The sequence below is a fragment of the Pleurodeles waltl genome, chromosome 4_1, assembly GCF_031143425.1.
Source record: "Pleurodeles waltl isolate 20211129_DDA chromosome 4_1, aPleWal1.hap1.20221129, whole genome shotgun sequence".
In the NCBI taxonomy this organism is placed as follows: Eukaryota; Metazoa; Chordata; class Amphibia; order Caudata; family Salamandridae; genus Pleurodeles; species Pleurodeles waltl.
The window spans coordinates 290,264,894-290,282,763 of record NC_090442.1 but is presented as its reverse complement, the minus strand read 5'-3'; the positions used below and the strand labels follow the sequence as shown (position 1 = coordinate 290,282,763).

General features: G+C 45.3%; 1 protein-coding gene across 1 annotated transcript in view; it reads right to left on the bottom strand.

Annotated features, from left to right (window-relative positions):
* POLR3B (RNA polymerase III subunit B) overlaps positions 1-17,870 on the bottom strand; it is a 776,005-nt gene that overhangs the window by 146,664 nt on the left and 611,471 nt on the right. Inside the window, exon 22 of the mRNA XM_069228350.1 lies at positions 15,347-15,464. Coding sequence (XP_069084451.1) covers positions 15,347-15,464 — 118 coding nt within the window. The remainder of the gene's footprint in view (positions 1-15,346; positions 15,465-17,870) is intronic.

Below are 17,870 nucleotides of genomic sequence, written 5' to 3'. Positions count from 1 at the left end.
GGGCCCTCAGTCTTTCTAGCAGCTGCTTCTTCACTAGTACGTAGCAGATCTTAATGGAAAGGACTATCTAATTGGACAGAGTGCTTTTATGCACTAACTTGCTTTTCTTTAATCCTGGTAACCCCACAAAAAGCAATAGTCTCTTGTATGATCGATGTAGAAATTCAGGTTCTTCTGGGGTCCAACAGATGGAGCCTGTACTCCCTCTTCGGAAGGCGAGGAGGAGCAAAGAGCACTGAAAAAGTAATGGTTGCCCAAAGTAACCACCATCTGGAAAAATGCTGGTTGGTGGTGAACATTTCTGCACCAAGAGCGCATGAAGTTCGGTCAAGCGATAAGCCAAAGTTACTGCGACCAAGAACACAGTCTTCAGAATAAGAAGCTATGAACAGCTTTGCATTTCTATGAAGTGGGTGCACATGAGGAAAGTAAGGGCCAAATTGATCTTTGACTGTGGCATCACACAGGGTTTGGGGGAAACGTGTCAAACTCTGGGAAACATTATCACAACCGGTGACTTGAACAGGGACGGTTCGTCCAGCCAATGCCAAATTGCCAAAAGGGCTGACAAAAAATCTTTAACGGAGCCCACTGCAAGTCTTTGCTGGACCAGAGATTAAACAAACATTCTTACATCTGACACTTTTGCATGTAAAGGGTCCATATTGCATGTGTCAAAGTGATAGTCTAGTTGTTTGACACATGCTCATGCCCAAAAGTTCTGGGTACCACACTTTCCTTGCCCAATCCAGAGCCACTAGGATAACTTTGGCCCAGTTGTACCTGATCCTCTGCAGAATTGTGGGTCAGAGGCAGCGGCTGAAAGGCATACAGGAGCCCCTTTGTCCATGGAGTACGTCTCCAGGACACAGCCTTCCTGGATACTTCAGCACGCAAAAGTTTTTATACTGTGTGTTCTGGATGGTATCGGAAAGATCTAGCCAGGGCTCTTCCCTCTGCTGAAAGATTCTCTGTGCCACTTCAGGATGTAACTGCTACTAGTAAGTCTCCAGTCGCCAACAGCTGAGTTTGTCCATTTTGTCATTCCCAAGCAAGGAAACGCTGTGTTGCTCCAGCCAACTCCAGAGGGGAAGGGTCTCCTGGTATATGACCCCACCCTACCCTGCTTGTTGAATCATCACATGGCAGTGGGGCTTTCTGTGAAAAAGTTAACCAGTCTCCCCTTGATAAACAGTAGGAAGGCTGTCAGCGCCAGGTGAATAATCCATAACTTCAACAGGCTGATAGGGAGTCAGGTCGCTGGTGGAGTCCAGAATCTTATGATACCAACCTCCCCAACCAAGCAGCTATACATTGGTCACCCCCATCAGCTCTGGGAGGGACAGGGAGAGGGGTTTGCCACCAATCTAACTATTGACAAGTAGCCACCACTGCAGATCTTATGCAGTCCCCTCTGAAACCTTGATGGAGTCCGAGAAGTTTGCCTGGTGGTGGGCCCACTGAGACATCAGGTTCCACTGTGATAAGCCGGGTTAAGGATGTCAATAGGCTCAAAAGCCTCAATGCCACTTTCAGTGAGAACCAAGAGTGAGGTTGAGGCATCGGATCATAGCCTGAAGGTCCTGGACTTTGCTGGGGGGCAAGGCCCAAAACTGCACCGCCATCTCCGAAAGTGTGTAGCAACCACCATCACATACTTGAACATTTGAGGAGGACTGGGGAGTCTAAAGAGGAGCATGGCAAAATACAAATGCTTGTGGCCCACTTTGAACAGCAAATATTTTTGGGACTGCAGGACAAGTGCATGAAGGTTGGAGTCCTGCAGATCCAAAGTCAACATCCAGTCACCTGGATCCAGGGCAGACAGAACTATGGCCAGCATGAGCATCTTCCATTTCTCCGCAAGTAAAACATTCAGAGGGTGGAGATCTAAACTAGGATGAAGGCTTCCACCCAGTGCTTGCACAAGGAAATAACTGGAGTAACAACGAGTCACTAATTTCAGGTCAGAAACCCTCTTTATGGCTCCAAAAGTCAAACGTGTCTGCACTTCTTGAAGCAAGCTGGACAGGTGCTCCTCTGAAAGATGCTTTGAGGTAGGCGGAACATGCAGCAAGTTGTAAAGAAATGGCAGTGCATAGCTGCATTGAATGTACGGCCCACCTGTTGGATAATATACTTTGATTCCCATTAAGGAAACGTCTGACTTTCTCTTCAACAAGTGATTGTGGGCCGTGAAGGCTAAAACTAAAGTGGCTTGGAGGCAGATGCTGGAGGAGTGGGGATCTGCCAAAGGTGTCTGGATGTTGTCTGCTTGATACCTGACCCAAAAAAGACTAGGGTGACAGTTGTGGGGGTGGTGGGCCATGGTGTTGCAGGAACAAAAACCCTTTGGAATAGACTTGAAAGGGGTGAAATTTATGAGGGTACTGTCTTAAAGGGGTAGAGAGGCCGAAGGAACGGGCAGTGGCACACCTTGCCTTAAAGCATTCCGACACTTAATCAGCTTTGCCACCAAACAGGTGAGATCTGTCAAACAGTATGTCCTTCGAAGATGACTACAAATACTCAGGGAAGCCTGTGAATCTCATCTAATGATGAGGATGAAGCAGCACACTAGTGCCGATTTCCCTGCCTAGAGTCCTGAAGAATAAGTTACTTACCTTCGGTAACACCTTATCTGGTTGAGACATATTCTAGTTGCAGATTCCTTACCTTAGAATTTCCCCCAAGCATCCGTTTGGATCTGGAGAATTTTTCTCGAACAGTACCCCTGCGCGACTTCAGTCGGCTCCAGGACCGTCGTTGGCATTGTGCGCGCCAGATATGACATCGTGGGACCTACATAGGCGCCACCCCAGCATGTTGACGTTAGTTTCTTTTCATTACTTTCCACACCAGAAGCATGGAGCCATGCAGAACACTGACCACTGCTGCACCAAAACTAGGGCCCTTAAAAGGAAGTCCCTGTCCCTAGAAATCAGTTTGCAGAGTGGGGAGGATGGCTGGTTCGGTAAGAAATCTGCAAGTAGAATATGTCTCTGCCAGATAAGGCGTTACCAAAGGTATGTAACTTGTTCATCTGATAGAGACTTCTAATTACAGATTCCTTACCTTAAAATAGACACCCAAGCAATACCATCCCCGTAGGATGGTCTGCGAACCAAGATCATACTAGAAAGTCCTTCAGGATGGAACAGGCAAAGTACCCGTTCCTTCGGAACTGACTGTTCAGACAGTAATGTTTGGTGAAAGTGTGCAAGGATTTCCGCGTTGCTGCCTGACCGATATCCGGGACTGGATCTCCGCGTGCTAATGCAGTGGGTGAAGCTGTCGCTCTGGGTAAGTGAGCGCGCGAACCCTCCAGAGGTTGGCCAGGCTCAGTAGTTGGGATACCAAACTCTTTGTTAACAGTCCGGAGCTACAAGGATTACTTACTTATCCCTACAAGGATTAATTCCAGTTGTTCTTGATCTTCTTGAGAACTCTGGGCAGAAGTGGTATGGGCATGAGGGCCGGGGCTTCACTCGAGACTAAAAGTGTTGCCGAGCAAGTGCCACCTTGGAAACTCCACCGTGCAAAACTACTGACATTGTTAGATCTGTTCGCCTCCGCAGAGAACATGCAAAGACTCTCCCCACTGCTCAAAAAGACCTTGCACCACCTCCGGAACGTGATGCCATTCGAGATAAACCAGGCACTGTCAGCTCAGTTCAGCCGCTCGGGCGTTTAGCGAGAGCCCTCCAGGTGCTGAACCACCAAGGAAATGCCCTGGTGTTCCAGCCATGCAGAGCCTCCTGACAAATGGTCCACGACCCCAACCCGCCCTGCTTGTTGCAGTACCACATGGCCATAGTGTTGCCCGTGAAAACACTTCCTTTGAGAGAGGGAAGGAATGCTTTCAATGCCAGTCTGATCGCCCTGAGTTCCAATAGACTGATGTGGAGCCTGGACTCCACCAGAGACCAGATGCCTCTGATCTACGCCTCTACCATGTGGCCACCCCATCCCAGGAGTGACTAATGTGTCACTACTGTCAGATCTGGTTGGGGAAGGGAGAGGGATCTGTCTTTGACCCAATCGGTTCAAGAGCCACCACTGCAGATCTTGCACAGTTCCTTCCGACCATGTCGGAGAGATTCCCCGGATGCTGTGCTCAGTGGAACTTCAGGTCCAACTGCAGAGCCTGCATATGCTATCTGGCATGTAACACCAGCAGGATGTAGGAAGCCATGAGGCTCATCAGCCTCAGAGTCATTCTCACCGAAATCCAGGATAGAGGCTGAAACATTGGTTTCATAGTCTCAATATCCTGGACTCGCCGCTCGTGGGGATAAGCCCGAAAAATGCACTGTGTCCAGAACAGCTCAGAGAATCAGGTGTGACTTTGGCACGTTGATGGTGAACCCCAGCAAATTCAGGAGGTCCGCTGTAGTCCAGAGGTGGGAGACGACAGCCTGGGGTGAGCCCACCTTCAACACCCAGTCATTGATGTATGGGAAAAACTGAAACCCTGACATGCACAGATGAGCTGTGACCACCGCCATCACCTTGGGGAACACTCGAGAGGCACTGGTAAGGCCAAAGGGGAGCAGAGTGAACTGAAAATGCCTGTGGCCTACCGTGAACCGCAAGTAACATCAGTGGGCAGGCAGGACGGGAATATGGAAATAGGTGTCCTTCAAGTCCAATGCTACCATCCAGTCTCCTGGGTCCATAGCAGCCAGAACCTGTATCAGAGTGAGCATTTTGATCATATTCTTGAGGAACAGAAGGTCTAGGACAGGCACCAGAATGTAGCGGGAATAACAACCACGACCTACTTCTGGTATAAGGACCCTCTCTATGGCTCCCTTGGCCAAGAGAACCATAACCTCCTCGTGAAGAAGTACCAAGTGATCCTCCATCATACAATCGTAGGATGGTGGCATGGTTTTAGGGGTAGCCTTGATGGAGAAGGAATAATCCCCTTCAGACTATTTGCAAAACCCACCTGTCTCACTTTATGGATTGAAAAGGGGAAGGTGATGGTGAATGTTGCTTCCAACTAGTCCCTGGTGGGGAAGCGTCAGACTAGGAAAATGTGGAGGCTGCTGCTTGGGGGGTGGGGGTGTGTGGCTAGACCGAGGGCTCTGTGATCTACGTGAACGTTAGATCCTATGTCCCTGGCCACGCAGATGCTCGGCAGCATGAGCGGCACAGTAGCTGAAAAGGAACGGGCATGGTTGGGCACCCCTTCCGTAGCCACGAAAGGGGCGAGAAGCAGACGGAGGGGGGTGAGGGGCAGCTGCGAGGCCCAAGGACCTGACCATAGCCAGGGACTCCTTAAAAAGCTTGAGCGCCGAGTCTGCTTTGTCTCCGAAGAGATGGGTGCCATCAAAGGGCATGTCTATAAGGGTAAATTGGACATCCCCTGAAAAGCCAGACATCCTCAACCAGACGTGGTGTGTCAAGGCCACTATTAATGCAACCAATATGCCTAGTCGGTTGTACCCAGACCACATCTTATTGTAAACTTCACTGCATCTCTCCCATCAGCAACAGCTTGGGAGAGAATGTCCAGGGCCTCCTCCGGGACCAGTGGCAGCATCTGTGCAACCTCGTCCCATAAAGTATGGGTGTAACAGCCCAAAAGGCATACAGTGTACACGGACCGCAATGCCAGGGTGGAGGACGAAAACATCATCTTCCCAAGTTGGTCCAGCCTCTTGGATTCTCTATCCGGGGGTGCAGAAGGGAATGTGCCCGGTGACACCTGATGGCTCGCATGGGTACTGCTAGAGAAAAATCTCCGGATCCAGATTGACGTCTGGGGGAATCTCTAATGTAAAAAAATCTGCAATTAGAAGTCTCTACCAGAATGGATTATAAATTTGGCTGCATTGGACCATCCTGAATGGCTCATCAGATCTTGCCGACCATGTCACAAAGAATTAGAATATCTTCCCAGGAAACAGATGGCATTAAGTGACAAGAGGGCTAAACTAAATGTTTCAATTAGTTTGGGCTTCTTGTCTAGGGGAATCACAGGAAAAAATGTGGGTGCACCCCGCTGGCGGAAGCCTGAACCACCAAACTTTCTGATGTAGGATGCTGTCTTAAGAAGTTGGGGGTCACTTGCACATGTCTTTGGCACCTATCAATCTGTCAATTCATAGATGGGCAGGAGGAAGGCTTAGTCCTTGCGCCCATCAGGGTATCCATCAGAGATTCACTGAAGGCTAACAGAGGCTCAGAGGAGGTCTGCCGTGCTTGCAAAACCTTTGTCAAGACATTAGTTTGACTTCTATAGTTGGCAGCTGCAAGTCCAATACTTCCACTGCCCGTCTCAGAAAAGGAAGCACTCTCTTCCGTTGATAGTCCAGGGAGAGAACGTAACCCAGTGTCTGGTGAAGTGCCCAGTCTGTGGGCCTCCTGCAAGTCCATATACAGGTTGTCACCATCATAGTGTTAGGGAGAAACGATACCCGTCATCTTCAGTGCCATCTCCAAAGGCTGATTAACTATGATCAGATTCTGAACCAAACATTGTTGGAGTGCTGGGGTGTGGCTCGGCAGCTATGCAAGTCAGATTTAACCAGGGCAGGGCGCATCAGTATGGGTCTAGGACATTGACTTCAGCTAGGGCAGAGATGGATTCGGAGAGGGCTAGAGGAACTGACCCATCCAGCAGTGTTGATGTCACAAGGACCAGCATAGATTTTAGTGGCAGTATGGAAGTAATCATCAGTGTCAAAGCGGAACCCGAGGCAGGTTCAGAAGGCACAGTCGGCACCAAGGGCGGACCCTCCAGTAGTACTCTGACTGGAGGTCTCAGTCAGTCACTGGGACCAGAAGGTGCATCAAAGGGAGCCAGGAGAGTGCCAAAGATGGGCAACATGGCCTCTCTAAAGGCCTTAGTCTGTTACCATGTTGCCACTGCACCTGAAAACGTAGGGTGCATCAGAATCAGTTGAGGAATCGGCTTCTCAGCGGGGGACTGAGAGCGAGACCGAGAGGCACCCTGACGTTCTAGCAACTTCTCGGGGTGAGAGTGATAGGATTGGGACAAATCTCACGTGGTCCTCATGTACTTTCACTTCAACTTGCAGGACGAGTTGTAGCATAAAGAGGACCAGACACAGTAATGGCCCCAAGAGTAGAAGCGGGTCCGCACCCTCAATCGACTGAGTGGGACCTGCAAGGCTTCTTTCAGTGTTTGGCGACATGCATCTTTGCTTTGCATTCCTGGATCGCCTTTTTATTCATAAGGGGACACTACTCAAAAGACCTGAGTCGTGCCCTGAACCAGACACCAGAACATAACACCAGAGGCACATCTCGAGGGGGGTCTGTCACATGTATCTGTTTACCACAGTACCTACAAGGCTTAAAGCCTGTAGTTTTAGGAGAGGGACATAGTTCTCTTTAGAAAAAAAAAGCCAAAACTTGTAAATTGAAGAGAAAGAAGATGGCAGCAATCACTGGATCCCCGTAACAAGGGGCAGAAAGAAATTGACATTGTTGTGAAGGGGGTGTGCATATATGTGGCTCTATCGTCGCTTCTGAGAAGGAACAAAGTCCAAACCGAAGCCACAGAGAGCAACATAGTGGTGTGTTGGAGTAATGCTGTCTAAATCTTCTGGATTCAATCTGACACCTGAAGATATTCCAAAGATGAGGAATATATGAGTAGAAGGAGCCATCAGAATTCATTACTACATAGTCTATTATGAAATGGATTTCCCCATTTGAGGCTGAAAACCTCAAAAAGAGGTGGTCATCAAACCATACTTTGGTTGAAACATGTCCAGCTTATGGAAGTGTTCCTCTGTTTCAGGTAAGTTTGAAGGGTGGGATTTGGGGGGAGGTGAGAAGTGGACTTTTAGAGACAAGTTACTCTTCTGTGACTGGCAGTTTCAACAGAACGTTTAAAGTGAAAGAAGGCCTGAGTCACAGAATCACTTGAACATTGAGGGCAGGAATATAGCTTCAACACAATGAATGCCACTCACTCATCAAGCCATATTGATTTTTTTTCTGATTGGTAGAATATTCAAAGTCATATAATTGAGTGGGTTAGAACGTACTCACTAACACAAAAAAAGCCAGCACCAGACACAAGGCTAAATATAGACCCCGCACACTATCTAGGAGCAAACATGTTAGTAAGCCATAGAAAACACTAAACAATCATACGAAGATAGAAATCTATATTCACAGACCATGATAATTGACCTTTAAAAATCACCAGATTGATTCTCTAATGGCTCTAAAACACCTCTAGCCAAGGGTCTGCATGCATAAATAGGTGAATCTGCAACAGACAATTTAAGAGTTCTCATTCATGGTTTCTCAGCCACTCAACAGTCAAGCATGGAAATGGAGAATCACCGAATTTTGATTGAGGACTTGATACACTCCCATCACAAATCAGATTTGCCCCCAAGGTCACCCCTTTCTCAAGAATAGCCTATAAGGAAAGCACATTAACAGGGCTACATTTTTCATTTATCAGGATCCCCTCACTTAAATCTAAATGAAAATGCTTATGGTTTACTGACCAATCTCAATGCCCTCAGAACCACTATATTTAGGGGAACCAGTGAACAGGTATGACAAGAAGGGTTGTCATAAGTAAATTTTCTCTGTTAAAACTGTTGAAACTTCCAATGTACAAATGGTTTGTAGTTCACTTATTCATCAAGAAACAGATGCACTGGGCCCATCAGATGGTTTCTAAAAGCCCCAAAGGCCAAGAAGGCCTCCCCAGGTGTCTTCTAGTAGGCCCAGTGGTCATGAGTTAATTCTTGCAGGTGCGCTTCTGCATCCCTGTCTGACCAGCTGGACAGGCTGATGTTCTACATCAGTACAGTAATTTGTTCTTGTACTGAGCTCTAGTGGAGGAGTTCCTGACTGCAGCTAAGACCTCAAGTTCTCTGAGGAAAGACCAAAGTGTTCAGGTTTATCTCCTGAGGCACCATGCACTCAAGCTGAGTGATAACAGGGAGAGGCGCTGCAGTCTTCCTCTCCCCATTAAAGTACCCCTTTCCTCTTCAGAAGGCAAATGTGTAGAAGGAGTAGGCACAAAGTCAGACTTGGGGAAGTCAAACAGGAGCCATGTGGATGACTGAGCATTTCGGGGTATCCATGATCTTCTAAAAGAATCTTGGATCAGAGGAGTTGATGTAAATTCATAAACAAATGTGCCTATCCTAGCAAACATCAGGCAATCCTTTGGGCAGAGTGCCCTCCTACCCTTCCGGTAGACTGATGGGTACCATCTGTAGTTCAGGTGAGTGGAAAAAGCATCTAAAGATGGATAATCACAGGCCTCCAAGTTGTGGTTGAGGACTTCTTGGAGAATGTTCTATTCATGTTGTGAGTGAAAACACATGATCAATTAAGGTATCCATATTGGTGTTGCCCCAAATGCCTCTACAGCCATCAAACTGTCACAGTTTTTGCGGCAGAAAAGTGGTACAATTCCTGGCTGATGGTCATTTCACTGCTTAGAAGAGGGAAGGCTATTAACAGGATGGAATTTAAGTTTGCCCTTAGGGACTGAATCCTTTTGGATGGAACAAAATGCATTTTGGACAGTTCTCTGAGAACCCAACAGTCAGGGCTAGGCCTTACTTTGCTTTCTCCCCTGCAACTGTTCAGATGAAGCAATCATCCATGTACATAGCACTGACATGGTGTTCCCAGTTTCTGACACAAAGCTAACAGAGGAAGGAACTGGCTTAGATAGGAGAGGTCTAAAACTGGGCAGAGACCTAGAGCCCTTTTTCTTGCAAGTATATATAGCTATGATACCAACTCAATTTCTTGGATCAGAATAAGCTATTGCTCATAGAAAGGTTTGATTAAGGATGTGCTTTGGGCAGATGTGGCTTGAATGGAGGTGGCTGTGGGAATTGTTGTTCATGCCCAATCCTTGCCCTAGAAAGGAACTATGCATCAGTGGTTATATGGGCCTAATAGTGGCAGTGAAGTAAAAAAGTTTTCCGAACTTGAGGGAAGAGGGCATCCGGAAATGCTGCCAGTGGACTGTATGAGAAGTCACTGGTATTTTTTAGCTTCAGTTGAAGCCTCTGAAGCAAACATTTTATTCTCTTTGCAGCATCTCTTCTTCGACTGCTAGTTTCCTGGAGAAGAGGGCCCCACAAGTACAGGATTGGAGGGAAAGAATCCCCAAGCCTTTAAAGACGAGAAGGCCATCAATGTCTTGAAGAGGGACAATAGAGTACTGCTTGGACTCCACTCAGCAATTTAAATATTACTGTGCACATGTAGTACAGCTGCGAGGACTCAGATTTGGTAGGACTTGAGGAAAGGACACAGATGGTAATTCATCAATCCTACATACTGTTGGATCGGTGTACTGACTAGGAAATGCCTACAATGAATGGCCTGTGTATATTCCTCAGGGAAAAAGGGTGACAAGGGTATGAAGAAATAGAGAGAGTAAAACACAAGAGCCAGGTGAGTTGTCATGGTTTGTAGTACGAGTAATCGTCCTGGAGCGCTTGCAGAAGCACAAGAGAACATTCAGATTTCCTATCCTCCACAACAAGTGAGGCAGATCTGCAAAGGTTGACACGTGTATAGTTATTGGCGCTAGTACTGGAGCTAGTAAGTGTAGTCCACACAATGTAATGACCTTTCATGAATCTTAAAATGAATCTCAGAATTACCAGGAAACCCAGTCTGGGGACCAGGGTATATTGATGGTAATCAGTGGTGTGTGACCAACAAAGTACAGAAGCAAAGTTGACAGGATGGGGCAGAATCTCAGAAGTAAGAGATAGAACAGGGACCTGGGAACAGGGAAAAAACAACAAAGTGCAAGGATGCCAAACAGTGAATGAGAACTACTGGTAGCGGGAACCCTACAAGCACCATAATACCACAGAAAGTTGTGCTAGCCACATTACACCTGGCCTCACTCTCTTCTAACCTACTCATCTCCATGTCTGTGCACTCCTGATCCTTGTACAGATCCTGACAACAGCCTAATCCATCAAGAGATTAAACAATGTCTTTAAAGGGGAGAGATCAAGGACCTTCAGTTTAGGGTCTGAGAATTTAAGACACAATTGGTCTTACATGACCAGACCAATATTTATAGTCCTCGTGGTACTGTGTATCTGTCTGTTAAGCTGTGGTGAAGACGTATGTATAGAGGGAAGGAGAAGAGAGTAAACTGAGATGGAGCAAACTACTAATAGTAGCTTCATTTGTTTACTCCCCGCAAATAGAACATACTAAACCTAATCATCTCAACTGACAACCCTTCAACTCCTCTGATCCCTAGCTTTGTCTTTTCCCAAAGCTATAATCCATGTCTTTCCATCTTACTTTCAAACTGGAAAGTTTAAGAATTGTTTCCTGCAATTGTTCAAAATCAGACCTTAGAGAATAATTTCTGGTGCAAGTATATGGCCTCAACCACTCTAGCAACCAAACATGACACGTTGCACAGTCACAAAAGTTAGGGATACACAAGAATAAGGAGAACCTCTGTTTTTGAGAGATGTTTTGAGTTTGTGACAATGAATCTTTTGGTAATGTGTTTAATTAACAAAATATAACAGATTGGCATGATCTGTCACTGGGGTCTTACTGTGTTTCTGAGCTGTTTCGAAAATGTTATACTTGCTAACACCTAATAAATACAAGTAAATAAGCAGTTTAGTGATGCTCATTCGTAAAACCTCCGATTTCCCCAACATATGGCAATACAATAGGCACTCCCTTCTCTTGTTCCTTCAGCCCATGAAACTGGATTATGGGTTGGCCTTCCATCTATGTTAGAAATGGGGTCTCTAGCTGGCAGTGGTTTCCACACTGTCCAAGTAGGGACCCTCACTGTAGTCTGGGTGACAGAGTCACACAGCTAAGATAACTCCTGCTCAAAACACACACACACATAAATATACCCAATATTTATCTGAGTAAAACAGGACCAAAACAACAAAAATCCAACATACACAAATAAAGACACAAGTTGTCAAAGATTAAATCTTAGTCTAGCGCTCAGAAAAACAAAAGCTCCACCTGGGGCTACTATGACGTCTTGATGGATTTGTTTCCAACAGTCCGACGTAACTCACAAGGGAGTGCGGGCCAGTCACAGAGTCACACGGACTCCAGGTACAGCACCTTGGAAAACAAGGAAACAGATGTTGCACAGAGTCGGGGAGGTGAGGCATTGCTGGTGCGGTGTCCATTCCTTACTGCTACCGGGGAGGTGAGGCGTCTCTTCCTTACTGTTAGGCAGGGGAGGTGAGGCATTGGTTCCTTACGGTTGCAGGGGAGGCAATGCAGTGTTGAGGCGTTGGTTCCATAGAACAAGGTGTTGTCGATGAATCCAGCAGGTCAAGTGATAAGGTGTCGCCTTTGTGGTGTCACAATCACACCATGGTTGCTGCATTGGAGTCGGAGTCAGGTGTCATGGACAAGGCACAAGGGACTCACGATGTGGGGGACTTCAGAGGTGCTGTGGCAGCGGTATTGCACTCAGCAGGGACCACAGCTCGGGTGCAGGCAGCAGCGCAGAGTCGGACAGCGGCGCTGGTTCCGAAGTCACTCTTGAGTCGATGTGTTTGGTTTCTTCTTGGTTACACCAGAACTCACTCCCAAGGGCCCAGGAACAGGATTTGGCTCCACTTGGCAAGTCAGGACTCTCAGTAAGAGAACCCAGCTACTGCAGATGAAGTCTTTGATGTCCCTGAGACTTCTTAACAGGAGACAAATTCAGTCCAAGCCCTTAGAAAACCTTTGAAAGCAGGATGTAGAAAGCAAACTCCATACTTTTCACTCCCAGGATAGACGCAGCAGGCCAACACAGCAAATCAACAGGCAGAATGGCCTACAGCATTCAGCTTTTCTACCTGGAAGAATTACCTCAGTCGAGAAGGCTTCTTACTTTGTGGGGTCAGACATCCAGTGCTTATAACCATTTCTGCCTTTGAAATAAGCAAACTTCAAAGGAAAGTCTTTGTAGTGCGCAAGACCCTGCCTTTCCTGCCCTGGCCCCAGAACCACTCTAGGGGGTTGGAGACTGCTTTGTTTAAGGACAGGCACAGTCCTATTCAGGTGCTAGTATCAGCTCCTTCTACCACTCTAGCTCAGGAAGACCCATCAGGATATGCAGGGCACACCTCAGCTCCTTGAGTGACTGTCTAGAGCGAATTCACAAACAGCCCAACTGTCATTCTGACCCAGACGTGTATTCCATAGACAGGCAGAGGCACAGAAAGGTTAAGCAAGAAAATGACCAGTTTCTAAAAGTGGCATTTTCAAACTTACAATTTATAAACCAACTTCATCAAAAGATGTATTTTTAAATTGTGAGCTAAGAGATCCCAACCTTCATATCTCTATCTGCTCCCAATGGGATATTACACTTACAAGGTATTTCAAGGAAATCCCCATGTTACTCTATGGAAGAGATCGGCCTTGCAATAGTGACAACCGAATATAGCAGTATTTCACTATCGGACATTAAAACACAGCAATACATGTCCTACTTTTCAAATACACAGCATCCTTCCCCTGGGGCTGCCCTGGGCCTACCTTAGGGGTGATATAGATATAGCAAAAGGGAAGGTTTGGGCCTGGTAAGTGGATGCACTGGCCAGGTTGAAATGGCAGTTTAAAAATGCCCACACAGACACTGCAGTGGCAGGTCTGAGACAAGTTTACAGAGCTACTCATGTGGGTGGCACAATCAGTGCTGCATTCCCACTAGTAGCATTTGATTTTCAGACCCTGGGCACACATGGTGCACTACACTAGGGACTTATTAGCAAATCAAATATGCCAGTCATGGATAAAGCATTCACCAATACAATTTAGACAGAGAGAACTTGCACTTGCACTTTAGCACTGGTCAGCAGTGTTAAAGTGTCCAGAGTCCTAAAGCCAGCAAAAACAAATTCAGCACAGGATCAAAAACAGGAGATCAGAAGCGAAATGGGCCATTTCCAGCAGTCTACTTCTTGTATGATGTGTCCTCCACCTTCCAATCATTTGCAGACGATGACCAATGGGTAATTTCTCCTCCCTAAATCCCAAGTCCTTCAACCTTCATTGGTTGGAATCCTCACTTTCATCAGAAATTTAAGCGCATTGATCTGCCTGGCTTGAGCCTTGTTGTCAAACATTTCTGTTCATTTTTAAAATAAAATAAAAAAGTCTCCATTGTGTTTCTTACAGTCATTTCAGTTTGCTTAGATTACCTCTCTAGTTCTCCAACTTTGGTGTTAAGAGTACTACTCCTAAGTAGTCACCCAAACATCCAATGTATTGTTTAGTACAGTCCTAGATAAGACATTTTTCATCAGTTTCAATTCAAATGCTTTCCAAACTTGTAGCACAGGAATTCCTTTTCTGCAAGCAGGTGCCAGGGGACATAGCCTCACCTGACCTTTGTTGCATGCTGAATATCTGGGTTAAAAAAAATCTTGGGGCTCTGCACCATTCATTTTTTCTATTAAATTCTTGTCATTGCACAGAGGTCAGCTGAACTAAAACAATGCTATCTCCAACCATGCACCCTAGATTATTCTTACTCTAACAAACTACAACACTTCTATTATGAATGAGACACATCAAAGACAATGGCATTCCTTCACCTTATTGGCAAGGAGTCCTTACCATCCTATTGGTCTGGGTACTTTGAGTCCCTTAAAGACTATCATCACTGTCCCAGACAAATAGACTAGATTGTGGGATTTTCTAGTGGAACCATGTGGAGCACTTCAGCTGATCCCCCCTCCTAGAAATCACCTCTGCCTCTGGCCTCTAGGTACACCAGAACGAGCTGATTCTCCACCAGGCTTGCAGTCCCCTGCAGCCTGAACCTAAGGGTGTCCCCCACGAAGGTGATACAAACAAAGAAAGAGTATACCTAGTGGAAGAAGAGGGCTTTCGTAGCCAACTTCTGTCACCACCAGTCAACTGGACCTCTTTAAAGAAGACTATGTTACAAAGCAGTAACAGTCCTCTTGTGCTCCTAGAACCCAGCGCTCTAGTGAATTACAGGGTGACCGTATCAACATTGTACAATGCTATGCAGCCATTTTGTTAGGTTTGCACTTACAAATATCCCTGCACAGGCTCATTTAAGATTAAAAAAACAGCACTGAAGTAGAAGTATCACTGCTTTCAAAGTTTCCATGCACTACATTTAGAAAGCAGATTCTCCTCAACGAAAACAGACTATGAAACATTTTCTAGGCCAAAAGTGTATTCACAAGTCAAGGAAAACATGAAATAAAAATTAGTGTAAAACTATTAACATAAAACAAATGCTCCCAAAGACATGCATTGAATAAGTATATTTTTGGGCTATTATAACTACTTTAAATTTCAAAAGAGCAACATTGTAACATACGTGATTGGTACATCTTTATACTGTGGCTGTTGGGGCTGGTTGCTTCCTTCAAGAGGGGTTTGTGTTACTGTCGGCATGGATTTATTCACAAGTACCTGCTTGTTTTCCACTTTTTCACCTGCAGAAAATATAAAAAGTGGAATAAAAAAATTGGCATATGATTTTTCGGCAATTTAGACAGTGGGAAGCATAATTCTTGGATATTTGTGCACAGAAAGCTTTGAGTTGAATTTACTGTTAAACCATCAAATTGGGAACTCAACTAAGTTATGTTAGACTTTTGTTAAATATTTCATAGTACATTCTAAACGAGTTTACATTTTTAAATGTGCCCATTTTCCTCCTCCCATTGCTCCTATCAAGGGTTACTAGCAACTAATGCAGTTCTGAAAAGTTCTTGCACTCAATCCATTACAAGGCTATCCTGGAGTGCACAAACAGAAATCCTTCCACGGGTGGACTTTCAGAGGTGCATGCCTCGGTATGACCATGGTCTGGGTGAGCTCCGATTGTACTCACTCATGTTTTAAATATTCTGGTAGCCTTCACAGGTTAAAGGGTACTCTAATCAACAACATAATATTCTGGAAGGTTGGTTTAATTCCTACACTGTGGGACTGACACGCTCATATTAAACAAGATGATTGTGCTTTATGTACGGCAGGTCACCAGCATTCTGAGGTTAATGAAGGTGCCTGTTATTGCATGACCAGTAACTGGCCAGAGAAGGTAAGATGGTTCTAGAAGCGTTTAGTAATTTGACTTGACTAAGATCTTACATTTGGCATTACTTGCAGAATGGGCACAACTACTATTAAACGTTAACGAGAGCATTATTAACAGCTTACACTGAGGATTACACATCAGTGTATATTCAAATTGTCTTTGAAGATATTTTCTCAGTTGTATTTCAGAATTCAGATTAAAAAAAGAATTGGTTCAAATTCCAGAGAAGACATGATCATCACCTTTTTTTCCAGCTACACACTGAAGTCAAACCAATCAAAGAAAAATGCTGAACATAATTATCTTATCTTAGAAATGAAGGTTCAAGGTAACACACAAACATTCTTTTGCTATTAGCCCAATAGCTAACATAAATAAATACTTGTTCGCAAATGTCTTTGGTTGAGTATGAAAACAAATAATATAACCTTCAAATTATAGCTTTAAGAGAACAGTGTCGAGGGGTTCAAACCTGGTCTTCTAAATTGAAAGCTTTATAGACTGGCAAAGCTCAATAAATATTATCTTAATTGAATCCTATTGCCCATACATTTACATAGATAACTGTCACAATATGCCGATTTGAGAATGTAACACTAGTTTTCAAAGCAGCAAGGGAAATACCTTCTCTGTACGCCCGGGCACTATTGAAATTACACAGGCCTAATTGGCTTTATTTTGTGTTACGCTTCCTATGCAAAATGCCCCGTATTATGTCACACTGCATAATTACGCCACTGTTTATGGAAAAATTATAACACAGGAAAAATATGAACAACAAGAACGTGAACTGCTGTTGTTTGCAGTACTATTTTTCACAAAATATTTTAGGGTGAAACGCATCCTCGCTTTGATGTATTTTGTACTAAAATAAAGATGTAAATGATGTTGTACTATGTGTATATTATATATAAGACCAGTGCTTTAAATGGGCCGGTACTCTCCGGTACTGAGTACCGGCACTTTTTTATTTTGAGAGGGAGAGTACCGGCATATCTCAAGAAAAACGTAATACTTTTAATTGTAGAGTACCGGCACTTCTCAGAAACAAGCAGGTACTCTTATTACAGAGTACCTGCACTTCTATTTTTCCATTTAAAGCACTGTATAAGACTCACCCAGGAGGGTATCCTAACACTGAAGCAGGAGCTGTGTGGGCTAAGCCAGAGCCGTGGATAGCTGAAGAGCCAGGTCTTCATTTTCTTTCTGAATTTAAGAACTGAGGAGGTGACTCTGATCTGCAGTGGCAGGTCATTCCAGGCTTTAGGAGCAAGATAGAAGGTACAACCACTGAATCTGCGTATGCAGTATGTGTGCAAGAGCATAAATCTTGCTGAGCGAAGATGTCCGGTAGGTTTGTGGACGTTTATGATGTTTTTGAGGTACATGGGGCCAATGTTGTGTAATGTGTGCATGAGGCATTTGAAAAGTGCTGAAAATGAGCCAACGGTGCTCTTTGAGATGCAGTGTGGGAGGTTGAGTGAGCCTGGCTGCTGAGTTTTGTATGGTCTAGAGTCATTTGGTCATTTACTGTTGATTCCAGTATAGAGTGCACTGCTGTATTCCAGCTTGCAGGTGATGAGGGCTTGTACACTGGTTTTGCGAATGTTTGTACAGAGTCATTTGATAATCTTTTTGAGTATCTTCAGTGTATGGAAGAAGGACACTGCGTTCACTTGGCCCGTCATGGTAAGGTGGTTGTCGATTACCATTCCAGGGTTTTTTGAGTGGGTTGACTGGAGGGGAAGTGGGTCCGAGGTCGGCCGGCCAGCAGGTGGCGTCCTAAAGCAAGGTACCT